Below are 27,138 nucleotides of genomic sequence, written 5' to 3' on the forward strand. Positions count from 1 at the left end.
CCTATAGCAGTTTAATTCTAATTGTTGAAACAGAGAGTGTCGTGAAGGAACTTCAAGGACTTTGTGCACTGCAAAGCCAAAACAATTAAAGGTTTAATCACATCTCTGGTGGTTAAGGCTGGTAAAATCTCTCAGGCAATATGTGTGAACCATTTTATAGTTCCATTTTGGTTATGTAGGCACTAGTTCAAATAATTATATTACTGGACTGCCTTGTAACATTTGGATAGCTCATTTCTGTGCTATCCATTACTGATGATGTAGACCACACTGTTTCCATAGAGATGATCTCTCTCTTTTATCTCTTGTCATATAATTCTCCATGCAACACATTAAATACTCTTCACAGAGCAGAGGGGAAAATTTTTCTCTGACATCTACTCCATTGGTTGGAACTTCAATATTGTTTATTCCCATGACAGTGGTGATCCTTTTGATTCATGTTTTCAGAAAATCAGAGAATTGTGAGACAACATGTAAGTATAGAAGCAGTTTCCCCTTTTAACTGGTCCATTGTTAAAGAGCTGGTGAACTGTAGCTTGTTGTCAGGATCATAGGTTTTAAGTGAGGGCTTTTAAATTGTGGGTTTAAACTTTCAACTTAAATTCAGAGTGTGTGAGGGTTTCTTGATGAATTTCAGCTGTTGGACTTGTGGAGCTAAAGGATGGTGGGATTAGGAATTTACCAAAGGACCTGAACCTCTGTAACACTGGGCAAACACTGGTGTGATCTGCAGTGAATTGATGTAATGCCAGTTCAGAGGTTTGCAGAGTTAATGTGCGTATCAAATACGACAGAGTGTAATTACATGAAAATGACCCTTTCAGATGTGTGGAAAAACAATTTCAAAGGCAAGTTATATCATATTAGAGACATTTTGTACCCTGGCGAAAGGATGCCTGCACTCCTGATTTGTTTCAGCTTTTCATGGTGTGCCTCTGATACCTGGTAGACACAAATAGCTGCACAAAACTGGGACTTTTTGGATGTCTGCCCTTACCTTGCCATGTTTATGAGGTTATTTACTGCTGAACAGAGACAAGAAAATCAATTGGTCATTTACCATGTGAGCAAAAGGACACGTACTGCAGGTTCTTCTGGCTTGAAACAAACATAATAAATCTATTCTCTAGCCTGTCATGCTTTATGTAGACATCCTCTCTATCACTGCTTTGTCAAAGTGAAGAAATTTGGTTTTCAACAATAAATGATTCTATTTTAGACAAACTTTGGCCTACACTCAGTGCTTCTGCCTGTTTCAATACCAGTGTTAAGTTTTTCATTGATTAGCCAGGAAAGACCTTCAATGTTTAGTATAAGCAATCTTGCTGGTTGCTGAAAATTACAATAAATGAAAACACAATCTTGATTTGAAATCATGCAATATTTTTACTAACTCCCATATGTTCACTGAGATGCAGAGAAGAGACTGCAGCACACCCTGAACTGCAGTAAATTAGCATAGCAGTGTAGAGTGGAGTGGCTGATGATCTGCTGCATTCTTTCTTGAACTGTTGGTATTATTTTGGTGCCATTTATCAATATTTCCTGCCTGAAGAGTACACGCTCTCTCTTTCTTTAGAAAAATGGGCAGATACTGACTTGCACTCTTTGTTTGTTTTGTTAGATGGGTTTGTTTCTACAAGGTATGTACAGCAAGTGATAATTAATGTTCACAGTGTGAAATTGCAAACTCTCCTACACACCCAAGGAAAATGATGTGTGCTATACATCAAACTATAAAATTAAAGGTTTTTTTGAAGTGGACTCTGCCAGAGCAAATCCAACTATATTGCTGGACTAAGGTTTATGATACATTTTCAGCAGGATATCAAGTTACTGCAAAATGCATATTGCGCATGACTTATATATACAGAATCTTTCAAATTCTGGTATATTTTCTTAAAATCATGAATGAAAAATGGATAGAGAAGCCTAAGAAGAGGAAAAAAAAAATCACACACATTTTAAAACCCTTTGTACCCTTATAGCATTCGGTTCTAAATCATCTGTGAAATTCTCCAATATAATAAATTCCAAAGTTTTGCTTTAGATATTCAAATTGGTGCATACAACAACTCTTGCCTGCAGACTCGGTCTTACTGTCCACGTCTCCCCACCTTACATAATTATGGACTTCTCTCAGGATCTCTCAGTTCATTATGTACTCACCTATCTCAAACACAACCTTTGAATTGGTTTAATTGCTACACTCAGCCTTTTCTAGAAATACCCTATTTGATTATCTCCATAACAGAAAATCTTATTTTCACTGTATGACTGGAAATGCCAATTGAAATGTATCACTTCCTTTATGTATATCTGAAAAGAGGTTAACTGCTCAGAAGAAAATAATAATTTTTATTTTTTCAGCTCATTGATTCAATCCACTAACTCGTCAGACATCAAAATGTCTTTCAAAATGTTAATTTTAAATTACTGCCTTTCCCTTGCTTCAGAAGAAAATATATTTCAGGATTAGATTAAAATGTGATCAAATAAACACATACTTTAAAACATTAAAAAGGTCGGTGTTTCTAAGGAATATGGGACTGATAGTAAAATTGAGTTACTCTGTCTACCTTCAGCAGTTAATCAGCAATGGGAATAGCAAGGTATTATTGTTAGAATATTTATATTCAAAGAGGAAATGCCAGCCTAAAAAGAGTGTAATCCAAATCTCTACTTGCCAAAACCACTATAAAAATAGTGATGGAAAGAGAGTGATGACAAAAACTCAAGTTATCCCAAGTCTCTTCAGTTGCTGGGTTTAAAAAGGGTGTCTGAAGTGCACTTAGGTCTCAGAAACAAATCCTAGGACTTTCCTACAAGGTGAAAAAATACTGGCATGCCAAACATTAGCTTTCCTGTCCTTAACAACCAAATAAATTAATGGTATTTCCTTCCTGTTGAGCTGTGTTTTCTAGCTTTTTGCAGACCTGATTCAGGAGTTAGAGTGAAGCTGCTCTCTCTGATTTGCTCCAGCTTTTAACCTGGCCTTTTCAAGCACTGTCCTGCAGATACTGTAGAGCCAGAGCATGAGGTCACTTCTGGAAGGTGGCAAGCTTGGGTTCCCGTCCCCCATGTGAGTTCTTCCACATATGTGGGAGATGTGGAACTGCTGTAAACGTAGCAGTCACAGCACATTTCAGGACTCCACAAATGGGGACAGTTTTCTTAAATGAGCTAGTGTTGCATTAGTCACCTGAATATGTAAGGTGCAAGACTTTGTGCCAGTATGCCATTATTCTAAGCAAATCATTTGCAAGTTCAGATCAGCTGTCCCTATAATCAGCTGGGGAACCACAGGTTCCTTGTTTCCTGCTTCTCCCTCTTTCTTTCTCCCTTTTTCATTAGGTTTTAGTTGCCTGATTGACATCTGTTTCAAGGGGATTTACTGATAGCACTTAATGTCTAGAGATGAAGATTCTCATCTCGATTTAGGTGTGTGGACTGCCTTTAATTTGAAAAAGCCATTGAATTCTGGTTCAGCTGGCTGTCCTTCAGTGAGACAATAGGTGAGGTTATCTGTTGTAAGCTGCAATGATTAGACTATAGTCCAATGGTATGTGCAGGCTGAAATGATTGTGGTTATTGCAGAGCTATCCACAATTTTATAAAGAAGGAGAAAAAGAGGGTTAGACTGTAGGGAAGAGAAAGAGCTCCATTTTAGTTGTTTTGAGGCTTAGGAATAGACTCTTAGGAGGAAGAGAACCAGGAGAGGCCTGAATCACAGAAGGGGAGGAAGGAATTTAAAAAGAGAGAACTGTTTAATCCCACTTTAATAGGCAATGCAATGCAACAGGTCCAAATCTGTGGAGTGTAACTGAGAATCCAACAGCAATATCGTGTATCTGAAGTTGTTTCAGATTAGGTCTTGTCCTCTCCCATGTTACTCATCAGTTACATTTTGTGGCTGTTTCATTGGAATGGAATCCACATTGTGCACTGTGAGAGGGCTTTGTGGAATCATGGCAGTAGAGATCTCATCAGAAAATTGGAAAATTGGCATTCAGATATGAATGTGATAGAATGAAAATAATTCCAGAACATCAGACCAGTTTTCCCAATCTAATCTTAAATTTTAATACAGACACACCCGTTAAGTCAACTGTATTCAAGAAGCATATATATGACAAGTTTATTCAAAAATTTGGGTGAGACCTATTTTAGAGGAATGCAGCTGTGAAACTGAATAATTTTTCTTATTTTTAAATTGCTATCTCAAAGACCTTTTACCTGCATTTATAACCATAGAACCATATTTTTTAAACTGTGCTGTAAATACTTTTTTGAAATGTAACAAGAAGTATCCATTAATGTTAGCAATGCTACTTGAACCCTATTAAGGCATCTTTGACACAAGGGTATAGATGCAGCTTCAAGGCAAAATGAATCACATCTGCCTATATTATCATCTTGATTTACTTTTAATTTGGATTTTATTTTATGATATTACACTACAGCTTAATCTAGGAGTTAATGGGTTATTACAAATCTGTTGAAATTCAGTAACAATTCAGTAAATTGTTTTCCCATTGTCATTTACCTTTGCCTGTGCAGCCTTTTTGCTGGTAAACAAGTAATTGTTCCTGTCTGAGTTTGTGGATTTGGAGCCCCAGGTTATATTTTATTCCTTCTCTTGCTCTCTACCTCTTTTCTCCCTTGAAGTCTTCTGTTTTAACATTTAAATGTTATGTGCTCCCATTATTGAAGATCCAAGTGCTATATAGAAAATCCATTTCTTTTTCTTTCTTGCATGTTGTGTTCCTGTCAGTTCAGTTTAGTGTAACCTTAAAGAAGGGTTTGATTTCAGTCTGTGCTTGATTTCACATTGCCTGTCACTGATAACAAATGTGTCCACAGTGATCCAGAGCTGAATGAATGTCTGTGCTATTTCCTTCCTCAATCTCTTAGATATTATATTATGATTATAGTTATTTTTCTGATTTTGTCCTCTGACCAGCATTCTCCCACAAATGAAATTTAAAACTGAAAGCATTATATTAAAACTAAAACTTTTTATTGCATGTATTTTCCCAAGGTTTAGGATTCAAAAATCCTCAACCACAGATTAAAAATGTTTTCATAGCATTAGATTCCTTCCAGCCTCTGAATGTTTTGATTTTTCAACTTACTTGATAATTTTTCTTTCCTGTTTTTATGGTCTGTAATGCAACAAGTGCTATACTGTACACCAAATGGGAAATCTGCAGTAATGTTTTGTTGTGGCACTTCCTCCCACAAAAATGAGTGTACAATGTATCATTAATATGTGTGTAGTTCAGTATGCAATATTTACAGTATCTTTAGTAAATACAGACTCTATTTTTTCTGCCTTTGATTTTTTTAGTTGCTTGCATAAAAAGTAGGGTAAATAATTTGTTACCTTTAGTTTGACTATACATTACATTTTTAATAGATTAGCCACCTTTGTTTGAGCATTTAGATTGCTCTCTGTCCCCACTGTCAGTGTACAAATGCACAGTTGAGAAGTTTGTTTTATGTCGTTGTGGAGGTTCCTGTTTTCCCTCAGAGCTCTACATCTCAAAGCAGATCTGTTCATCATCGCCATTATGTGTTTATCCAATGACAATCATGGAAATATAGAGTAATTTTAGTTGGATAAGGGCTCAAAAATCATTGAGCTGAGCCATTAAGCAAGCACTGCCAATTCCATTACTGAACCATATCTTTAATTGCCACACCTAACTTGTCTCTTAAATACCTCCAGGCATGGTGGCACAAGCACTTCCCTGGGCAGCCTCTTGCAGTGCTTGACAACCCTTTCTGTGAAGGCTTTTTTTATGATATCCAGTTTAAGCCTGCCCTGGCTGATGCCATTTTGCCTTATCCTGTAACTTATTGCTTGGCAGAAGAGACCAACCTCCTTCACCCAAGCACCTTTCAGGTACCTATACAAAGCAGGTACCTAAGGAAAGGTTTCCCAGAGCCTCCTTTTCTCCAGGCTGAAAAACCACAGCCAAATCTGACCATTTACTGCAAGAATGCCTGGCAATCAAAAGGATCTGAAGTAGCCAGGTGGCTCCTTCATGCTGATGACCAGACATGCAACTGTGTGAAGTTGTACCAGACATTGTAAATATGATGCATTCCTGGTACTTCATGTTGCTTGGCTGTTTCAAAAGCAACTGACAATTGATTATTGAAAATAAAAGCAAAACCAACCTACCAACCAACCAACACCCAGCAAATCCAGTAGTTTACTAGAAAAGGTATTTATTTTAGAATTCCCCAGAAATTATATTCCAAGTTTCAGGTTATTTTCCCAGTGGAGAATTGCTGGTTGATACTTTTGATGAACATGGGTTAAGCTTTCTTTTCTAGTAAGAATCTGTATAGGGAGCATACACTGATGATGTTAGTGATAGTACCCAAGGTAATCAACAGCATCATTCAAATGTAAATTTTAGAAAATGATTAAATAAATATTCAAATGCATTTTCTTCACAAGCTCTTCTATGAATGTTACAGTGTCTCTTCTCCATATGCTTCTTGCATGTTCAGGGGATTAGGAATTTTAATGGTCCTCAACTTTGTATTGAGCAGAAGATTACTATTCACCTTTAATTTTGAAGAAAAGTCACTGCAGCTCTCTGAAAATCTCCCAAGTCCTACTTGGAATTAATGTAGTGAGATAAGTAATATTATGAAACCGAAAATATTTATTTGTTCTTAAGCCAGATTTTTACCTTAGGGTAATGCTGAATTTGTTGACTTAAATCATTGTTAGAAATGGTCTGCACAAATTCAAACTGATGCTGTATGTGGGAGACAGCTGGTTGTCATGGTAACTGTAGTGCAGTTTTTAATTCCACTTGGTGAGTAATGCTAACACAATGTTGCTGAATAGACCATGGCTTAGCAAGTAGAAGCATCTTGAATTCTCCATGTCAGTGTTACAGACTAAGAAAATGCTTTGTTCAGATATATGTACACTGCGTCGTTTCTGGCTTATTGCTTTTCAACAAGGACACTTAAAAAGCTAGAGGATATCAAAACTATCTAAAGCTAGAGGATATCTATCTAAAAAGCTAGAGGATATCAAAACTGTATGGAGAATATGCTTTTGGTGTGGCCCTCAAAGAGCCCCAACAGGGTGATAAAATTAAAAGACAGACAGTAAGATTTCTATGACCAGTAAATATGATTTTGTTTCCTTATGACTGTTTGTCAGTGCATTTTTAATGTGTGTCTATTGAAGAAATGCTGGATATAAAAATTTAAGGTGCCAGAAGCCAATCAGTTTTTATTATTGTATTTATTTGTGGAAGAAAATAGGACCTTAACTGAAGTTATTTCATTTTGTTAAAGCTGAGATATTCACCTAATGCTGTGCTTAAGAGAAGACCTTTGCTTTTCAGGTAATGTGTCCTATGTGAAAGAAACAAAACACAATAGGTGTAGCTGGGAAAAGAGGACCAAAATCCATTTGTTTGTTTGTGAATTACTCTTTTCTAGACCCTCATAATTACTAGAAAAACACTTTTTCTTTATGTAACATAATAGAGAAGAATAAGAATATAAATTTAAGTAGAGTCTGTGCCCTTGGCATCAGTGTTTCCATTTCACTGTGGATATATAGAGCTTCCAGGACTCAGAACTCCTGATGATAATTGTCTTTCTCATTGCTGAGATAGACAGTTTGGGACTCTGCCAGTTTTAAAAAAATACACTGTCTTTCAGCTAATAATGTTAGTTATTAATTTTGTGCACGATGTTAGTCCTTCACTTGGCATGAGAGACTCAGCTTTTTTCTGTATTGATTTTTTTCCCCCCCCTTTTCCTACTTGAGCACACTTCTTTCAGATCCTTGCTCTAAATAATTAATTCATACTCTCAGGTACTCATGTCAGCATCTGGTATAGCAGTAGTAAAAGTCCAGAAGTGCATGTGATTCACCAAAGTACTCCCATCTGATTTAATGCAGAAAGTAAAGCTGGGAAGTCCAGAAGGAAAAGGTTGTGAAATGGTGAACATATTAAGTTTTTATGTTAGAAAATGAACATTGCTACTGTCCAAAATAAAGGCATATCAGTTTAATAGGAGACTGGAAGTGATTCAGCAAGAATGATAACACATTTTAAAAAAAAAATCCATCAAATGTGGCAGGGGAAGTCCTTGAGAATCTCTGAACTATACACACTGTTGATGTGCCTGACTGGTAAAATAAAAGTCCTTTAAAATAAAGGCCTCTGGTAAAAATTTTTGAACACATTAAATATACTGATGCCAGAAGAATTGACCTTTATGGAAAAAGATTAGAAAATCAGTAGAGCAAGAGGGAAAGACCAAGAATATTCAAACCATTGTGAGTACTTACAATATAACAATGTAAACCAATTAATTTTTCTAATGATTAAATAGAAAACTTGGTGCTTGTATAATTAATTTACAAGACTTTAAAAGTGAACACTTCATGGAATATACACCACTATTTTAAATGAACATGTTGCTGTTGCTTTTTCAGTATGCAGGCCCTGCAGGACTAATACTTGAAACTATTAATTCAAAAGCCATGAGCAAGACAAAAAAGCTGTGTTTTCCTGCTCAGTCCTGTAGTACACTGAAAACTGGAAGCAGCTTTTTATTTGGAAGAATTAAGATCGTTATTTTTACCTCTTTTTGATCTAAGAAATGGGGAAAGAAGGCTGAGCTGAGTTCTTAGTTATTACTATGTAAGTCTCATCCCATGTAACTTTAGCTGGGTTAGCACCTGTCTGAGTATTTAAAGCAATCTCTTATATCACAATCTCTTGCATTATATTAGGAATCCTCATTCTCAACAGTCATTGAATGGGAATGAGGAGATTCTCTTCCTGGGCTTAGTTCAGACCTCACCTGGATTCAGCCGCTGTATATGAAGGATCGAGTGACCTTTGGTGTCTGAAATCCAAGGGATTCACTGAGAGTGATAGAGTGCATTCTGCCCCAGAAATATTACACCATCCTCACCCAATTTAAACCAGGAGTTTTCAAGTGATGAGAGATGACAAGTACTGATAATGTGTGCAATATTTTAAAGTCTTAATCAGGGGAACATTATCACTATTTCACAAGCAGCTGAGCTACAAAACTTGATTTGACTAGAAGATTAAGATTTTAATTCAGTCAGCTTTTAGAACTAATATGACATAGACTATGTCAAGTGATTATTTATGTGGTAACAAACAAACAAAAAAAAAATCACAGATGCCTAGGTGTTTTATTAGCATCTGGAAAAGGTAAGTTTCTTCCACCCTTCTTAAACTTTCCTGACTATATAAATTGATCAGTAGGTTGGTGGAGATCTGGTCTGATGGAAGGTTTCTCAGACTTCACTTCCATTGTGGTTGGATTTGGATTTTACTGTGACTAATGCTAGCAAATATTTTTGATTTTCCTATAATTCTGTGACAAAACTCTTAGAAAAACATAGCAGAACCAATCAAGATAGTCCCTAAGCTCTTAGTAGAACAGAAGTGTGTCCAGATAAACTAGTGGTCTGTGATGAGTGATTCAGCTGGAGGTAAAAGTGTTCTCTTTGGCTCTGAATGTTTTCTGGCTGGATTCTCTTTGGCTCTGAATGTTTTCTGGCTGAGCTAAAGGACTGACACCAGATTTTCACATGAGCTACAGACACAATGTGCCTGTGGATGTATCAGCATGCATGGTATTTGGCCAGAACTGAATTTCAGAGGTGAAATTTTAGACTAACATTTCACTGTCACACTGAACTCAATATCTTGTATTTTGTGTCCACACTGAGTGCATCAGAATGCTGAAGATGTGTGTGAGACTTGCAGAGCAGAGTATGGGATTCTGCATGGGAGCTTTGGGGAGTAGCAACTTCAACTGATGGCTCAGGCACTGGCCGTAGTGGAGTCTGTCTTCTCCTTCACACTCAACATCTCAGTTACAAGAGTTCTCTGAAAATGTCACTTGCCATCACTGATACAAATGTGCTTTAGCTCCTTGCAGCTCAAGGCCCTTGAGTACTTTCATCCAAATGCAAATACCTCTGTGACACAGAACCTCTCTCCTGCTGATGTCACTGTACTCACTTCACTTCCTTTTTTTTTACATTTCTTTTTCCATGTGCTTTCTGACTGTACTGATAAATTGGCTACATGGCTGAAATTCAGAAAGAAAATTATTATTTTGGCAAATTGGAAATAAAAATATATTGGTTTTTCAAAATTGAAAAATTAGTTTTGGAACAGGAGGGAAGAAATCATATTTGCTCCTCTTGAGGAGGCATAATTTCTTGATTATTGTGAGGATAGTGAACTTGTATCCTGACTGAGGGAAGGAGAGGTGTGGTTGGGCATAAAAAGGAACTAAAGGAAAAGCCATCTTCTGCTTTTCTTTTTCTCATACTTAACTGTCTGTAAAGCAAAGGAATGTAGTGATCCTGCATCTGCTTATAGAAATGTGTGTAAGAATAATGTTGGGTCTGAATTGTTTCATGACTATAGGCAACAGAGATCATTCTCGATGATAATATCCAAATGATTCAAAATCAGAATATTGAATCATTTCATGGTGTGGAAATTTTAAATTCACTTCCTAAAAGATCAAAAATGCTAAAATTATTTTCAGCAGTTTCAGCTTTTCTCTAGTGTCAGAGAGGGACAATGTTTCAGCAGTCATCAAGCAGCAATGTCAGCATTTCATTGCAGTCATCTTTATGAAAAGGCAGCACCAGAAAAACACTTGGACTTCTGTATATCATAGGCAATGTAGAAGCTCACTTTGCCTCAGGAAAATTATATCAAAATAGTTTATTAAAAATTTATCAACTAAGCCTTTTCACTATATTCCCACTTATATTACTAGATGAACTCCTATTTATCTAGCTAAGTGTGAATATCACATCAATGAAATCAGAAGTCCTCTCATCATGTCCTATAGTATGATTAAATAATGGCAATATTCAGTCATGAATTCAGTTTTGAATTACTGTATTACCTAATGGTTGCATCACTATCTACTCATAAATCTATACAAATTATCTAAGTCTTTAGAAAAAATATCATATCTGTAATACTATGTATTGCACTCCACTAAACTGCGTATGAATTTTGTTTTCTCAAACATAGAAGCCACCGAGTAGCCCATCTCCTTTTAATTAAATTGTGCTTCTCCAACTTTAGAAATAATTTTGGTAACACTTTTTGTCTGACTGTTGGGAAATATTCTCTTTGTTCTCATTCATAATATTTTGTTATAAATGATAAATACTAAGCTATGCAGAAATACTGTTATGAGGCCTACATTAACACAATTCACCTAGTTAAAATAAATAAATAAATTAAAAGTTACCGTGTCAAAAACCTTATGTATGCCAGTTAAGTCAGAATTCACATGATTCCTTTTTCTAAACTGGTAATATTTATGTGTAATTGAATTTGGTGGTCAATGAGCTGTAGAAGATATTTTGGTTAGTTAGGTATTCTGTATAATTATGATGTCCCTCCTAAGATCCACGGAGATAGCTTTGTAATTATGTAGCTGAAAATTCCACATAGACAGCTCATGAATTTTTTTATTGTCCTTATATTTTAAAATCCTAGCAGAAGTTCATCCCATCCTCTAAGTGCATCTGCAACAACTAAAACCATAGTATCAATGTAACAAACTTGAATATTCTTATGATCTTTCCAGAAAAAAATCATACATTTAATGCCTGAAGATTAATTGAGCTTCTAAATAAAAATGAAAATACTCCTTCATCACAGGCTGTTTAGAGGAAAGTGCAGCATTTCTAGGAGCTAATTCACCCCTGAAAGGCCCAGTGAACCAAACTCCTGAGAGGATGAGCTTTCCTGTAGAGTGCACTGCCAGAAGCCATCCTTTTCAAAAATGAAGCTGCAGTGAGTCTCTGTAGGTCCACAGCTCATAGTGTGAGCGTTGGAGTGAGTCTAAAACCCTTTAAGACTTCAGAGATCTTCCCCAAAACCCCAATAAATTCTAGTTGAAAACTTAGAGGCCACCCATAAGAACTCTTAAATTCCCAGGAAGGTGAATTTTATGCATTCTGTGGTACAAGTTTTTGCAATATGGCAAGTTCAGTTGTGGACCCTGAATTGAAGCAGTCATTTAGTGCTGCCTGAAAAAATTTTTTGCCTGCAGCTCTTACATGTGTCCAGCATGTTTTCAAAAAAATAATAATATCATTTTCACACTTTTTTCATCACACTTTTTTCCTACCATGTCTGTATAGTCTTTTTTTCTTCTTAGTGAGATTTTTATGAGCTCTCTTAGCTGTATATTGGGGACATAAGTAGAATGTTCAAAAATTCCTTTAATCAGGAAATTCATGAGGTCTTAGAAGGAATTTTAAACACTTCTTGTAAAACAGAGAAATAAATCAAACCTTTCTAAATTAATTTTGTAATTCTGTCATAGAGCTTTCAAATGCTTTCTCAAGAGTAAGTAATTTTTTGTGCCCATAATGCCTGAAAAGTACCCCACCCTCTATGTTATAAAGGCTAGGAAATATTTGTATATTTTAAGTCTGCATTTTTGCTCTTGGCTAATGTCCTATTTGTCCTTGTGCTCATGCTGGCCATTTGCTTACATGGCTTTCATTTTCCCTGGCTAGCAAATCTAAGCTCCTTTATTTCCCACTTGTGAAGTAAATTATTCATTCTAAGGGTGAATAACCATCCTCTACATCCATTTTATTCTGGACTGACTTTTCCTGAGCCTAGTTGATCAAAATTGTGTATTATATTTCTGATTAGGCCTTTAAAATCAGAATATTTACATGGAAATGAGTCATCTTGTATGTTCTGGATTGTATTTGTAGTCTTTTCTTTTTAATTGTTAAATCATAGAGGCTCTGAGTCATCCTGTGATCAACCAGTGCTTTCACATCCTTATCCTTATCTTTTGCTTTCCAAAGTGGCTTGTTTCACCAGCTTATAATAGACAATCTCATTATAAATATGTAAAACATGATTTAGAACATTGTCTTAGATGACATTCCTCTTTGTTTCAAGGTCATCAAACAAAAATTGGAAGTCTTTAAGCTGATTTTCGTACTACCTTTGGATATATTCACTCCAGCCTCTCCTTTCAAAGTAAATAATTGTATTATCAATTGTATCTTGTTCCTTATTCACCTGAAACTAATTGCTGCTGGTTCTTAATGTCTCAAAAGAAATCAGGTGAATTGTATTGCCCTCTCTGGAAAAATAGTTAGTGAGGACAACTCTCATTTGGGTCTGGCATTATTGACCTTTGGTAAACCTACTCTCTCTCCCTTCATGGTCTTTTTCTTTAATTCCTTTATTTTTTTTCCATTTTTTCCTTCACAATAGCTCATTAACAGGTTAGCTGTTGCTTGTAGATTTGCACATCTTTTAGTTTTCTTAGAAAGTTTGCAGGATGTTTAAATATGAAATATAAAATCCTAATTTGGAGACTTTTGGTTTTTACTTTTATTGGAAAAGGGCTACTGACAATCAGATTTCCAGATTATTTTACATTATCAGCTTTTCTAAAATTTCAGTGCTGTTTGCTGTATCTGTTTTTATAGAAACAAAATTTTCAGAAAATTTTTTATTATTAATTAAGGAGAACTTTAAAATTAATTTTTTTTATATCTTTTGATGCAATTTGCATGTATTTATAATTTATTCCACATTTTTACTGTGCATCAAACCACCTTTTATGCCTGGCTAGAACAAAGATATCTTGGACTCTACACTTAGTTTTCCAGAAATTGAGATGGATGCAGACTGCAGGATTACTACATAATTACTTTATGACATAATAATCCCAACACGCTTAGCAATTTCCTCTCAGTAGCCAGGTAATTTCCTGTTGCATTTTTGGAAGTACTGCTTCATTTCATGCTGGGAATCTGTATAAACTCTGCTTTTCACCTGCTTGTCATCCCTGAGCCTTTCCAGACTCATGTTCCAACAGAACTCCAGAAAGCACAGTTGAACTATGACAAATTTGTAGCAAGACTGTGTAGGTAAATTGGCATGGCTGGGGAACTCCTACTTTCCTTGTTTGGTATCATCCCATCAAAAAATAAAAATCAAAATCCTGTTTGTTTTAGCACCTGGCAAGTTGATTGTCTCGTATAAACATTTTCATTATTATCACAAACCCTTATTTGGTATTTTCCCACCTGGTCTAAATTTTGGGGGCTTTTTGTTGATACTTTTCATGGCAGAAAAAGAGATCAGAACTCATGCACAGACTACCTAAAGCCTCACAGAACTGGGCCAAATGCCTGTCCTTATCTCATATATTTTCAGCTGAGATAATTCCAAAGGAGTGTTGGTTAAATACCTACCAGGAGAGACAGTGGGAAAACACAATTGTGCCTCTTCCTATTTGTTAACAACTAAATCTTCCATTGCTTCTAAGGATCTACTGTCTTATTTGAAGGACTAAATACAATCTATTATATATGTATAAATAATTTATTTGCTTGATTTTATTATTATGACCACGGTGTTAACTCAGTACATATTTAATAATACAGCTATTACCTCTAGAGCTTAGTTTCTAGTTTTTTTACTGTAACTTTGTATAGCTTGTGCCTATTTTGGCAGCACCCTTATATCTTTAATAATTTAATATATGGTGTCTTGCATCTGAATCTCTACACCACTTTATCAGATTCTTTGAAATCTGGAAACAGTGAAACTGCTTTTCCAGTTCTCCTCCAGGTTTTAGGTGACTTCATTTACTCTTTTTTTTCCCCCTCCAGACTTCCTCTGACCTGTTGTGAAGGTGCTGGTTTTTAAGTTAAGGAAATTGCTGACTGGAAAAAGATTCCTTATGACTGTTCTGAGGACTAAGAATTGGATAGTTTCCTGTGAAATATATTTATCTTAAACAGAAATACTGTGCCTGAGCTCAAAAGTCAATCTAGTACCAAGGCATGCACTAGGAAGAGTTGCTGAAAATAGTTTGATTTTTGTCATTCCACAGCAGTTACCAATCTTGATAATGATTGTTTGATAATGAGCATGGTCTCTCAGCATTATGCTAAATTTTAGGCAAGTTGAACTCTGTAATGGGAAAGCAAGGTTTCAAGAGTAAATGGGAGCAGGTCTCTTAAAGGAATTATGAAAGTAGAAGGGTCAACATATCACAAAGTCACCTAAGGCAAGAGGCTGTCTTTCCTAAACACTTAAAAACTCCTTGTAAATGCTAGCATTCATTATAAGAAATGGACTACCACCAGAATAAAACTGCCTAGGGAAAAACTTCACTTTAAATCTCTCATTTTTCCCTTAAAACATTTTTAATAAGGGCCACACATGCATGAGTTGCAAGAGTCTGTAGCTCCCAATATCCTGAGGACCATTTCTGCTTTAGAATGAGATTTTTAATTTAAAACTTTTAGAATACAGTTGGATTTATTGGTTCTGTTTTAGTGCCTCAGATATTTTGAAAAATTACACACACACACACACACTCAAAAATAGGTCTAAAATGGAAACAAACCCCAAAACTTCCAAAGTACTTATAAAACTGTACTGTCCAAATTATGCATCAGAGTGTTTAAAGCAACCTTTCATTCTGCTTTTTGGAAAGTTGACCAGGTTCCAAGAAGTCCTAGGAGCCAGGAGTCCTAGGAGGCCTCCCAAAAAATCCTAAGAGCTGGTTTAGAGCTGATAAGCCCTCTTTCCCTGGCTGCAAGTCACACAGCAGATTTTCAGATATCTGGGCAGATGACATGGAAGACACTTCAGAGGGTTTGAAAATTGCATCATTTCTATCATATTTGTGTGCAAATGGGTGAATACCTATGAATAGTTTTCATTTTAAAGACAAGCATTTTCCAGAAGAAAAATGCTCCTTAGAAGAATCTACACTGTGTGTTCAGGATTCCCTTTTTCTAATCAATGCCAGTACAATCCAGTTAATAGGACTGAAACTGAAATGGAGTCATGATGGGATTATTGACATTCTGTTTTGAAAACACTCACAGAATGTCTAAATCCTGACTGGTGAAATGCTGACACAAACTGTAAGCTTTTCCAGGAAAATATGAGGTGCCAGTGCTGTCACTGCAAGGCTGCGGCTCCTGTGGTGGGTCTGCATTGCTCTTTCTCTCTTCTCAGAGGTGCAGGCAGCTTCTTGCCACCAGCATGCTCAGATACTTTAGTTCCCATATGATGTGGTGATATGGTGCCCAAATAAAAAAAAAAAATTAGTTGAGATGATTTGTGTGAATTTTGAAGCATCCGAAGTACAGTAATTCCCTCAAAACTTGATGTTGCTGTCATTGGTTTTAGTAATATGTGTTCCTGTATTGTATTTAATCTCTGAACTCTGGAGCATCTTACAGGGCAAAATAAATGCCATCATTTTAATCTCATTTAAGTGAGAGGGAAACTGAGGCAAGAGTGGGGAACTGACTTATGCTTCACATCACACAAGATTATCAGAATACAAGACTGAACCTTCAGATTCCCTCCATCCTCTACCACAATAATAGGAACTACCTCAGGGCTCGGATCCTCCCTCTCATGTGAATAATAAGTAATACTATTGAAAATTCTCACACATCTTAGATGAATATAATGTATTTATTCATATTTTTAAACAGCACCATGAATGTGTGGGCCTTCTCACTATGTGCATTTTTCATTAATATCCTACTACAGGATCTTGTTGGCAGGCTTACTCTCTTGCTGTAGCAGACAGTTGGGTATTTAATTTTGAGGAATTGCTAAGCAAATATTTGATCTGCAGCAAGTAGTTTGACTTTAGTGTACATTTGTCCAGTTTAGGAATACCCTGTCCCTTTGCCTTTCACTCTACCAGACTGCCTGCATGCAAAAAAAAATTAAAGTAACAGGTAGTATAAGTGGGCATATAAAACTGTACTCCAGGAAGTGACTGTAGGCAATTTAGTGAAGTTTATTAAATAGTTTGTGTTATGGGTATTCATATTCATTTTGAGCAGACAACAAGGGAAAAATGCTCTCCTGAAGTCTGATCAGGAAAACATTTTCTGTAAATGTGTCTTTTTGTCAAGTAAATAATTTGATGTTGCTGCATGTTTGAGATTTGCTCAGTCAGCCCGAGCAGTGCAACCAGTCCACACTAATTGCACTGTGGACTGTGTGCAGCTTTTCTTCCCTGCCTTCAAGCCTTGGCCCTGATGTGAAGCTGCAGCTGTGGGTAAGGCTGGGGCACCGTGGGCCCGTTCCTCCCTCCCTGCTGGGTGCTGAAGGGTCTCTGTGAGCAGGGAAGAGCTGGGGCAGCTGGCCCTGCCCAGCCCAGGGACGGCCACCAGCCCCAGCTCCCTGCGCTTCAGGTGGGAGCAGCTTCCACTCTGCGCCTCCCCGGTCCCACAGGCAAGCTCTGTCTACACCATTACTTTTTCCTATTAGTATCACTAAGTCCCAGTGGAGAAGCAATTAGAGAACCACAATAAATTAGATGATTTGCCCTCTTAGCAAAAGTGCTATAAACCTGTTGTTTTCTCTGGTTTGTGTAGGGCTGCTTTTGTCAAGTCATAGCTTAACATTGTTGCTTAACCCAGTGCCTTTAGCTGTTGGTTTCATTATCATAAGCTTATTCATATGCTTCTATCTTTCTCTTTTTATGTGTAATGAGTAATTAGTGTAATTTAATATGTCATCATTGTTGCTTTTTCCAGCACAGAATAATAATAAAAATCCAGCATAAATATAAACTTAATCGCACTGCAACCTCTCTTACACATCTGTACGTCTCCACATAAGCCCTCAACAGTGATCTGGCATTTGATAAATGACACTTTTAAGAAACTCTCTGTGTACTTTTTGATAGCAATTTTAAGGCCAAAATGGTATCATCAGAGGTTCAGCATATGCAGATAGTTGGGATATCGTAGAGTAAAACATGTCTGTTTCAGAAGCATGAAATAAAGCCAATTATAACAGCTTTGAATTAGACAGTGGAAACAATCTCAGGATGAGTGCTTGATGTTTAGCTCAGTTAATACCAATTACAGCCTTCATAATAATTTAAAATTCTAATGTAGAAATGTTCTGTTGCTATTTGCTCTTTTTTTCTCTGTACTTTTAATGAGCAGCATTGCCTAGATTGAATTTTTATTTTTATTATTTTAAAAAGGACGTTTTTGCAGTTTTACTGTTAAAATCTGAAAACCTTCCTAGAATATACATGGTAAAAGGAAAATGGTGTACAGAAGTCTTTATCTCTTTATTTAAGCATTCAAATGACATCACAGACCACTCATGCCTTCCTTCCATATTTATTCCATGGTCACTAGACGCTTCTCATACTCATTGTAGTTTGCTGATCTCTGTTACACCTTTTATCTCTCACATGTGTATTTTCCCCATACATGGATGTATATTAAATGTCATGTTTCTTTATATTGTTGTGAAGATCATTGTTTTACTTCTGAAATAGGTAGTGCACATGTGCTATGAGCAAACTGTGGTAATCTATGTAAATTATGTGCACAGAGCCCTACTCTACCCTTGGGGGAAATGCAAATTAGAACATTTTGTAGTTTGTTTGTTTTTAAATACATACACTTTTCACATCAAGGCTCAGGACAGACTCCCTGTTTATTTTCCCGTTGCTCATGATTTGTTATTCCTTGTAAATATCTCAGTCTTTAATGATTAGTTTGCTACTTTGGAAGGAAAAAAAATACTTGATGAGGGAAGTCCTCAAAATACAATGTTTTGTGTATTTTATAGCTCTGCTGTAAGGGATTTATCTGCTTGTAAAAGGGTATGTAACACTCGACTCAAAGCCATTATAGTGATCTGACAGTCTTCATTCATTTTCTCCCAGTGTTGTCTTGTTTTCTTCTTTTACATTAATGTTTGTAATATTTTTTAATCCTGCATGACTAAAACATAGTTAACTGATTTTCCTTATATGAAGCAAGAAAAACATATTCCTAAACTGTGTTGTTTACTGCACTTGCAGTTCTCTGCAGATGTAATCTGTTTTAATAATAAAATTATTTTTATACCCTTTAAGTACCCTTTCGGAGAAATGTTTTAATGTAAGTTGTCTGATTCTATTTTAAGTGAAGGAGAAAACCTGGTAGAGGTTGTCTCTTTAAATCGGATCTGCAGTGTTGATGGACCCTCTAGCAGGCACGGTAAGAACCATTCTCACCTCTGCAGCAGGGAGCTTGACCATATAGACTCTCACATTCAATCAAAACGTTTTCCCTTTTAATATGCACTGTACCAATCCTATTCCCATGGTTACAGCCCGTGCTTCTTTGGTTGCTTCCAGACTGTTGGAAAAGGAAGGCAGCATACATTTCTTGTACAGGAGTTTAAAACATCATGAAAGCAACCCTGTTGTGATTTGCATTTTAAATGTTTCTTTTTTTTTCTCATTGTACAGAATGCTGTAGCAGTAGCTTCAGTTCATTTGCCACAGTCTGTCTTCTCTCAGTCTTCAGCCTGGCAATCTGTTGATAACTCCACTTGCAAGCTACAGTTTATTGTCTTTCGGAATGGAAAACTCTTTCCTAGCACAGGAAACTCATCAAATCTTGCAGATGACGGGAAACGTAGGACGGTTGCCACACCAGCTGTTTTTGCTAAAATAGGTGAGAAGCTGTTATGCATTATTTTCTTTTCATCTAAAAGCTACGGTATACTTGATTGTGCAGAGAATAGAGAGGTAGAGTATGCAGTGTGCTGGGAGGCTGGAAACAGTCTCTGTCTTTAGTACAATGTTTGCAATTGTTCCTGTCTGCACGATTTTATTCAGATTGTCCTGCAAATAAAGAAATGCCCTTACGCTGCGATTAGAATGCAAATTCTGGGCTACTGTTTGTTGGCTGTGTTGTTACAGATGCTCGCTTCTTACAGCTGTCGGAAGGATCCTTGTTTTACTCTTTACAGTTGCAATGTTAGTGTCCTAGGCACTGGTAAAAATAAGGCTTTTGGAGTGGGAGTAGTGCCCTGTTGCATGTATCAATACTCAGCAGTATACTTTCTGATGCGATGGATGTAAAACAGGTGCTGTTACAGACTTCTAACTAAATGACATACATTGTATGTGCTAGTGAATCAATATTTTGTTTAATTACTCACCCATGCAATTTTACTAATTTTGTCCGACACTGAATAGTGCTCTCATTTGTATTAACATTTTAAAATGTTTGAATGTTACTTTCAAAGTGCAGAATTGTCTCAGCTAATAATCATGCCATGAAACTGAGCCGTTTCTGCAGTTACATGGGCAATAGTGTAATACTGGTCATAAATGAAGAATCTGAAACAATAAAAAAGATCTCCTTTGTGAGGAATTATTAGATCATTTCGACACAATATGTGATTGCAATGCTCAGATTTATTTATACCATTGCAAACTTCTCCGATGTGAGCACTACCTTTGATTTTGACCATTAAGATTTTATGTCCACTGGCTTTTTTCCCCCTAGTTTAGTGTATCTGGTCTCTTTACAGAGCATTCATCACTAAAGGGTTTTCCACTCCGTCTCTCTGATTCAGTTTTTTCCTTTTGCAGATGGGTGCAGTTTTGGAAACCTCACCAGCCCTCTTACTATAGGATTGAGGCACTTTGCACGGGGTATAGACCCCATTGCAGCCTTCTGGGATTTTGACCTTCTAGATGGACATGGAGGCTGGTGGGGAGAAGGGTGCCACATAATTAGTTCTGCAGGCAATATTACCACCATTCAGAGTACACACTTCAGTAACTTTGCAGTGCTAATGGTAAGTATATGACTTAGCAAATATATTTCTCTCTCTCTCTCTCTTTTGCCATACATTTATGTTTTATTTGCATGCATCTCTTTCATTCTGATTTGTCAGTAGCTGACCTTCTGGGTTTTTATAATATTCAGTATAAAACAGTCTAAAAGAAAGTAAGTTACTTAACTGCTAGCAAGTGAATAAACCTGGTGGTCAGTTTTAATATCCTGAGACAGGCCTAATCAGAAATGACATTAACTTCAGTCTTATAAATGAAAGTTCCATCAAGGAATGATTAGTACATAATGGTTATAAATTATATGACAGGGTTTAAAAATGTATACTCCTGTGTGCTTTTACATCAGCACATCTCAGAGGCTGGTCTGCTTTTGTTCCTGCCCTGCACTGTGTTGATCATACTAATTAGTTGCAGGCATACCGCAATGTTGAATCATTTAATAAATGGAGAGGAATAACATCTTCTGCTCTTTTAAGTATGGACAGAGCTGTCCTTGTTGATTCTGTGGGAGTTTTGGTTTGTGCACCAATGCCGATAGCCTACTTACGAAATTGCTGTTTCTGAAGGAAAATATTCCTGTGCAGTGCTAACGCATCAGCTGCTTTGCTCTGTTCTCAGTCACACTTACAGTTCCCATTGCAGTTATTTAACTAACCTGCTTAACAGAAAGTTACCTTCATGAAAGCAAAAATATTATGCATACAATAATTATTCAGGGAGTAGAGGAAAGCGAACAAGAAACTGAAAGGTTTCTAAGCTTTAGAAAATCTTTGCACCCTTAAAAATATTTATTATAAAACAGTTGTAAAAAGAGTAGATGTGCGTACTATTAAAACTACATTGCTCTTGAATGCTGATGCACGATTGCACTGTAGATGCTGCTTGTGTACATTACAGAAATGTTTATAGTTGAGTAAATAATGTATTGTGTGTATGTGTAAGGGACAGCAAACACAGGCGACAGGAATTGCGAGGACGTGTGCAGAGAATACCAATCTGCTGCTGTCAGATGGAGCCCAGATGGCAGCCAATCATAGCACAAAGCCCTGCTGCCCACGAGTTAAATGCAGATATTATCGTCCACTTCATAAGAACTGATTTCCCTGAGACTTAGTTGAACATTTTTTTACCCATTATAGAATTGTTCAGAATGTAAGAGCTGTTCCTCAGATTTGATGACAGCAAATGTACCTCATTTTCTACAGCTCCTGTGAGTTCCCTTTCCCCCCAGACTCTTGTTTCCCAGAATGTGAATAATAATTTTGCTTTGAGGGTGTTTTTCTAAATTAATTAAAGAAAGCACCTGTTGACTTTGCAGGTGCCACACCCAAAATGGCTTCCTCCTTCTTCAACTGCTTGAGTTCAGCATGTTGCTCTTAAACTTTGAGCAGTTACTAAATGTTAACTAACAGTTTGCAATCAACCATTTCCACAATTTCTTTTTGTTTGAAAAGTTGAATACTGATACAAGGGCTGCAGGTAATTTTTGGGTTGTAAAGCCCATTTATCTCTTATAAGATGTAGGAGATGGGTTTTTCTTCAACTGTAAAGGCAACTGAGGCACTTTTTACTGGAGCTTTTGTATCTGGTATGTAATTCTGCTTTAGGCATTGTGTTTGTTTGTTTATGAGCATTTGACTGTGCTTTATTTCATGTGTGCATCTTACAATTTTATCTGTGCAAGACAAGAAAGTAGAATCTTAGAATCACCCTTGCTTTGCAATTTCTATGGTGGCAAACAATGGGATATGTTTCTTAGCTCATGTTTCACAGTAACTTTTAAGGAAAAGGATGACAAGTAATTTTTAAATATACATATATAAATATGCACACGCACAAATCCACTTTCCAGTCATTGTCTTTCTAAATAGATAATAGAAAACTTTTGTAGCTTCATTATGTCCAAACATTTTCATTCAAGTATTATTTCTTAATCACTTTTTTGTGGCATAAAGTCAAGGATTATTTTATTTGATAGAAACGATGCTTTTCTGAGCGGTTCAATTCTCATAGCAGAAATGAAAAATACTTCATTGTTCTGCATTGTTATTAATTTATAAAATGAATGGGATAAAGTGCTTATATGTGCCTTATTAATTTATATCTATATGCCTAATGTATTTTAAAATACTAACAAACCATCAGCAAATTCAAGATACCTGGCATATGGTGTGTAGCTAATGAAATTAGCTACAATATCATGATACATGTCATTAATCTGTAATTCTCTAATCTGTTAAACAACAAAAATTCATAATTGATTATTATGGTTGGGGGTAATTGCAGAAAACTGAAGTAGTATCTGTAAACTAAAAAGCAGCACTAAAGCTTTGCATTGCCATCAGAATTGTGTACATCCTGCTGTAGATGAAGCTGAAACAGAAGCCTCAGTCAATCCAACTGTCCATTTTATGGTTAGCACAGCACATATTCTGGTTTGGCACCTTTTTAAATAGTAAGACAATGTTTCCTAAGGTGCTTTCATAGAAGTTGTTTATGTCTATGTAACATAAAAGGGTTAAAATAAAGGTTTTCTGGAGTCCTTTTTTTAGAAAGGCAGCAATCAAGGATTTATCAACAATGATTGATAATTAATAAGCATGAGCATACTTCAAGTGAGAGGAGTCATGTAGAGCCCTTTGATTTCTCTCTGTGACAGTTGTTCAAGTGATGTCAATGAGAGAGAAAGTTTACTTTGGAGCTTGGGTTGGGAAAGAGGTACATGCTCCTTCCCTCACGTGGCCTCCCACTTTCACTTTGCTCTGGATTATGTTGGCAAATAGAAGTAAAATAATAGAGTCAGACATAACAGAGCATTATCTATTTCTGATCAGGTTTTGAGTAGTATGTCCTAGAGGTGAGAGTAAAATAATGTGAACTAACACCCGCATTATATTCCTGCCTTTTCCTTCATGTACTGTGTGCTCAGACTAGTCCTCTGTTTTGTCTTTTCTTCTGTTATCTATAGGAGAAAGAGAGTTTGTTACACTCTAGTTTCTTTTGGAGGTGTCCAAAGCCCTGCAGGGTCCTGAACTCTGCAATATGATTTTCTATTTTAGAGTAAAATCATGGATTTATATACTCTGAAGCTTTGTCATAGCTAATGATAAGTATTTGCTTCTTAAATACTGAATATTTATGCTGTTGTGTGAACAAAGTTGTACATCAGTATTTTAATTTTTCAGGACAATGTTTGTGTATGTTATGACCAATCCAGAGACCTCCATATCTGAGGAATAACTCTTCAGGAGATGACAAAAATATCCAATAGCAACAATGAATTTCAAAATTTGCTAAATACATTTTGGCATGCATTGTCCTTTGTTCTTCCTTTCATTTTTCTTAGAACACAATAGAAATTCAATAGTGATGGATATTACTGTAATTGTATACAGCATTTCCTTTCCCCCTTAGACTGCTTTGTCAATAGTAATTTCCTCAAATCTGCCAAATAAACACAAATAAAATTATTAAATCTAAGTATGATACTTCCCAATTAACATAAAATGGATTAATAAATATTCTTAGCACTTCTAATTGTAATCCTAAAAGTTAAATCAACATAAGGTTAAATCAACATAAAATCAAAAGCAGCTCCTTTCCTATTTTGTCACAATTTGTCATATTATTCCAACCAACATAGGTTTGGAGTTTTGGGTCTGCTTTATGTGCAAAAGGAGTAATTATTTGTAGAAGCAGCATACATTCAGTGGATGCTTGTATGAAATAATTAGGGCTGGGGAGACTGAACTGACAAAACCAGAGCATATTTGAAACTGTTCTGGAAGCAAACCTTGGAAAATGGTGTGAATGGGAAACTGAGAAGAGGCAGGATGCTAGGAATGGATCACAGCAAGAGTTAGGGCACTTTTCTCTTGTTGTTTTGCAAGCATCCCCCCAATCTTTGTAGTCTTTCCAATCTGGTACAAAAAAAGCTGCTTTTTCAACATTTTCATTGTTACTGGAAACAATTGCAGAATTTCTTAAGCCTGTTCAATTCTGAAGACAGAATTCTAAACTTCCATCTTTCAGGTCTTCTGCAAATTAAGCAGACTGTCTAAGCCTTTTGAGAAATTAATTCATGAGTTGGGGAAGTATTACAGAGATGTCATTTAGAAGGTTGACATAATTACAGTATTTGACTTTTCCCCACAGAGAACACAGGGTTTTCTCATAGCAGGCTGTGGAAACATTGTTCTGTACTTTGAAAAATCAGACTGCCTATAACAAGAGGCAGTCAAGTCTTTTTTAATGTTTAAACACAAAGTTAAACACCTATAGCATAGACCTTAGTAGAGTTTATGCACCAAAGTTTGTGAAAGTGATCCAGAAAGTTTACTTGCTATATGTAAAATCAACATTTGTTGTAGTGGGAACTGCAGAATTCCCTGGAATTGGATTAATCTGCACATGTATAGATGTTTCCCAGTGTGAAGAGCCTGCAAGGAGAGGCACATGCTCCTCACTTCAGTCCTCAGCTGGCATGTACTGCTCTCTGCTCATGTAATGCTCATGCTCATCAGAGAATGCTGAGCCCATATGGACAGTATTGAGTCCAGCCCCCAGAAAAGGCTGCTTTTTAAAGAATATTCCTGACTGACATTCTTTTGCACAAAGCCTTGGAATTAGAGTACTCTTAAGAGCAAGGTCTGCTTTTTATATCTTTTTCCTCCCACGTACATTTTATTAAATTGCATTTAATAATATGTATTATTTGCTCTGTAAAAAGCATAAACTGGTTTGGTACTGGGCTCAAAATTCCAGGCTTGTCTCCTCCAAAAGGCAGTGATTTTACCACAAATCAGATCTCTGGCTCAAGCTCTTTCTTTCTGTTTCTCCTTTCTGTTGGCTTAATGGATCTTGCATTCATCATGGTGCAACTTCAGCCAGCAGGTAAATGGATTCAGATTGTAAAGCTCAGTAAAATATGCCAACTCTTGGAAGATAGATGGAAATTAAAGGCCTGGAATCTAGGCCTTGGGACATTTTATTGTCTTGGTGGCTTCTACTGGGCTCCTTTCAATTCAGCAACGTCATTCTTGTACTGAAGTGCCCAAAACTGGACACAGTAGTTGAGATTTGGCTCACAAGTGGTGAATAGCAGGGAATAATCATTTCCCTCCTCTGCTGTGTGCAGTCTTGGTAATGTGGCTCAATATGGGATTCACCTCATGTGCCCCAAGTGCTCACCACTTGATTTGTTTCACACCATCTTAAAAGGGTGAATGATGACAGTTTCTCATTAGACAACAACTAACGGGCCTCATAGTTGTAGCCATCAGTTTATAATGATCAAGGTCTTGTAAGTATTCATTTTCCTGGGATAATTGCTGTGAATTTTCAATATCATAATGATTTGAATCCCCTCTAGGAAATAAAATCAAACCTAACTTTTTAAAATGTAACATACAATTTTGCTGCTTTGCATACAGCATTTAAAAAAATGCTTCTTTTCTGCATGTTGTCTTCCCCAGAAGATTACTCAAGGGAAGTTGATGGATCAATAAGGTTTAATTATCATCAGAGAACAGACAAGATACATCTCTTATATATCTATAATGAAATCAGTTTTCAATATACAAAACTTCTAAAAAGGATATTCTACTTTGGCATTAATGATTTTCATACTCCAAATTTTATGATTTATTTACTGTAGAAGATTAGATAAGAGATAAAACTCGTACTTAAAAATGGAATTAGCTTTAAGATGCTGATTGTTCTTCATTCTTCTGCAGGCAAAATGGTTGTATTCCTGTAGGACACATGGCATTTGCTTTTATACTGATGATCAAACACAGGGAGATGTTGAACCTTGCATTTACACTATTAAAAACTAGTTCTTTAGTACACAGTAATGGTGCTCAAGTAAAATTGCTTTCATTTTTTTTCAAATGTGTAACTACACATCTCAAATGTGTAACTTCACTGTGCTTCCTTTTTCACAACTTTAACTTTTCACAGTGATATCCAACTTACTTATTTCTTTAAATAACTGTGCTGCTACTACTGTATAGTTTACAGTAACACATTTCTGAATGCAGAGAAATTGTGTACCTAAATTTATGCAAAGTGTACTATAGTATATGAAAATATAATTACATCAGTAAGAGCTAGAAATAAATGTTTTATCATTTTCAGCAGAGTATTTCTGTTTAAATTGTCCAGTTGTTTGCATTACTACTCATAGTAGGAGCTAAAATTGTATTGAACATTCCTGTTAAACACTTATTCATCTAACTTGAAAGACTTGCTCTATAAAGGAATTAATGGGGAGATGATGCAAATAAAAACATGGGAGAAAAAGATGAGCAGGGTGAAAAAGGGTGTACATTCAGAGGCAGTTCTGAACCAACAGACTTTTAAGGAATTATTGGAAAGTTACGAAGTCATGAAATCCTGAGTGTTTATTCATGCACACTGGAAGAA

The 27,138-nt window shown here is 36.2% G+C and overlaps 1 protein-coding gene across 2 annotated transcripts in view; it reads left to right on the forward strand.

Annotated features, from left to right (window-relative positions):
• The window catches only part of ADGRA1 (adhesion G protein-coupled receptor A1), a 252,358-nt gene that overhangs the window by 183,278 nt on the left and 41,942 nt on the right, over positions 1–27,138 (forward strand). Inside the window, exons 1-3 of one of the 2 annotated variants that reach the window (XM_077183021.1) lie at positions 19,101–19,117; positions 19,372–19,579; positions 20,506–20,714. In XM_077183021.1, coding sequence (XP_077039136.1) covers positions 20,712–20,714 — 3 coding nt within the window. In that variant the 5' untranslated portion in view covers positions 19,101–19,117; positions 19,372–19,579; positions 20,506–20,711. Of the gene's footprint in view, positions 1–19,100; positions 19,118–19,371; positions 19,580–20,505; positions 20,715–27,138 lie in introns of those variants that run through there. The other variant, XM_054637084.2, reaches the window with a different exon arrangement.

This window comes from Agelaius phoeniceus, chromosome 9, assembly GCF_051311805.1.
Source record: "Agelaius phoeniceus isolate bAgePho1 chromosome 9, bAgePho1.hap1, whole genome shotgun sequence".
Classification (NCBI taxonomy): Eukaryota; Metazoa; Chordata; class Aves; order Passeriformes; family Icteridae; genus Agelaius; species Agelaius phoeniceus.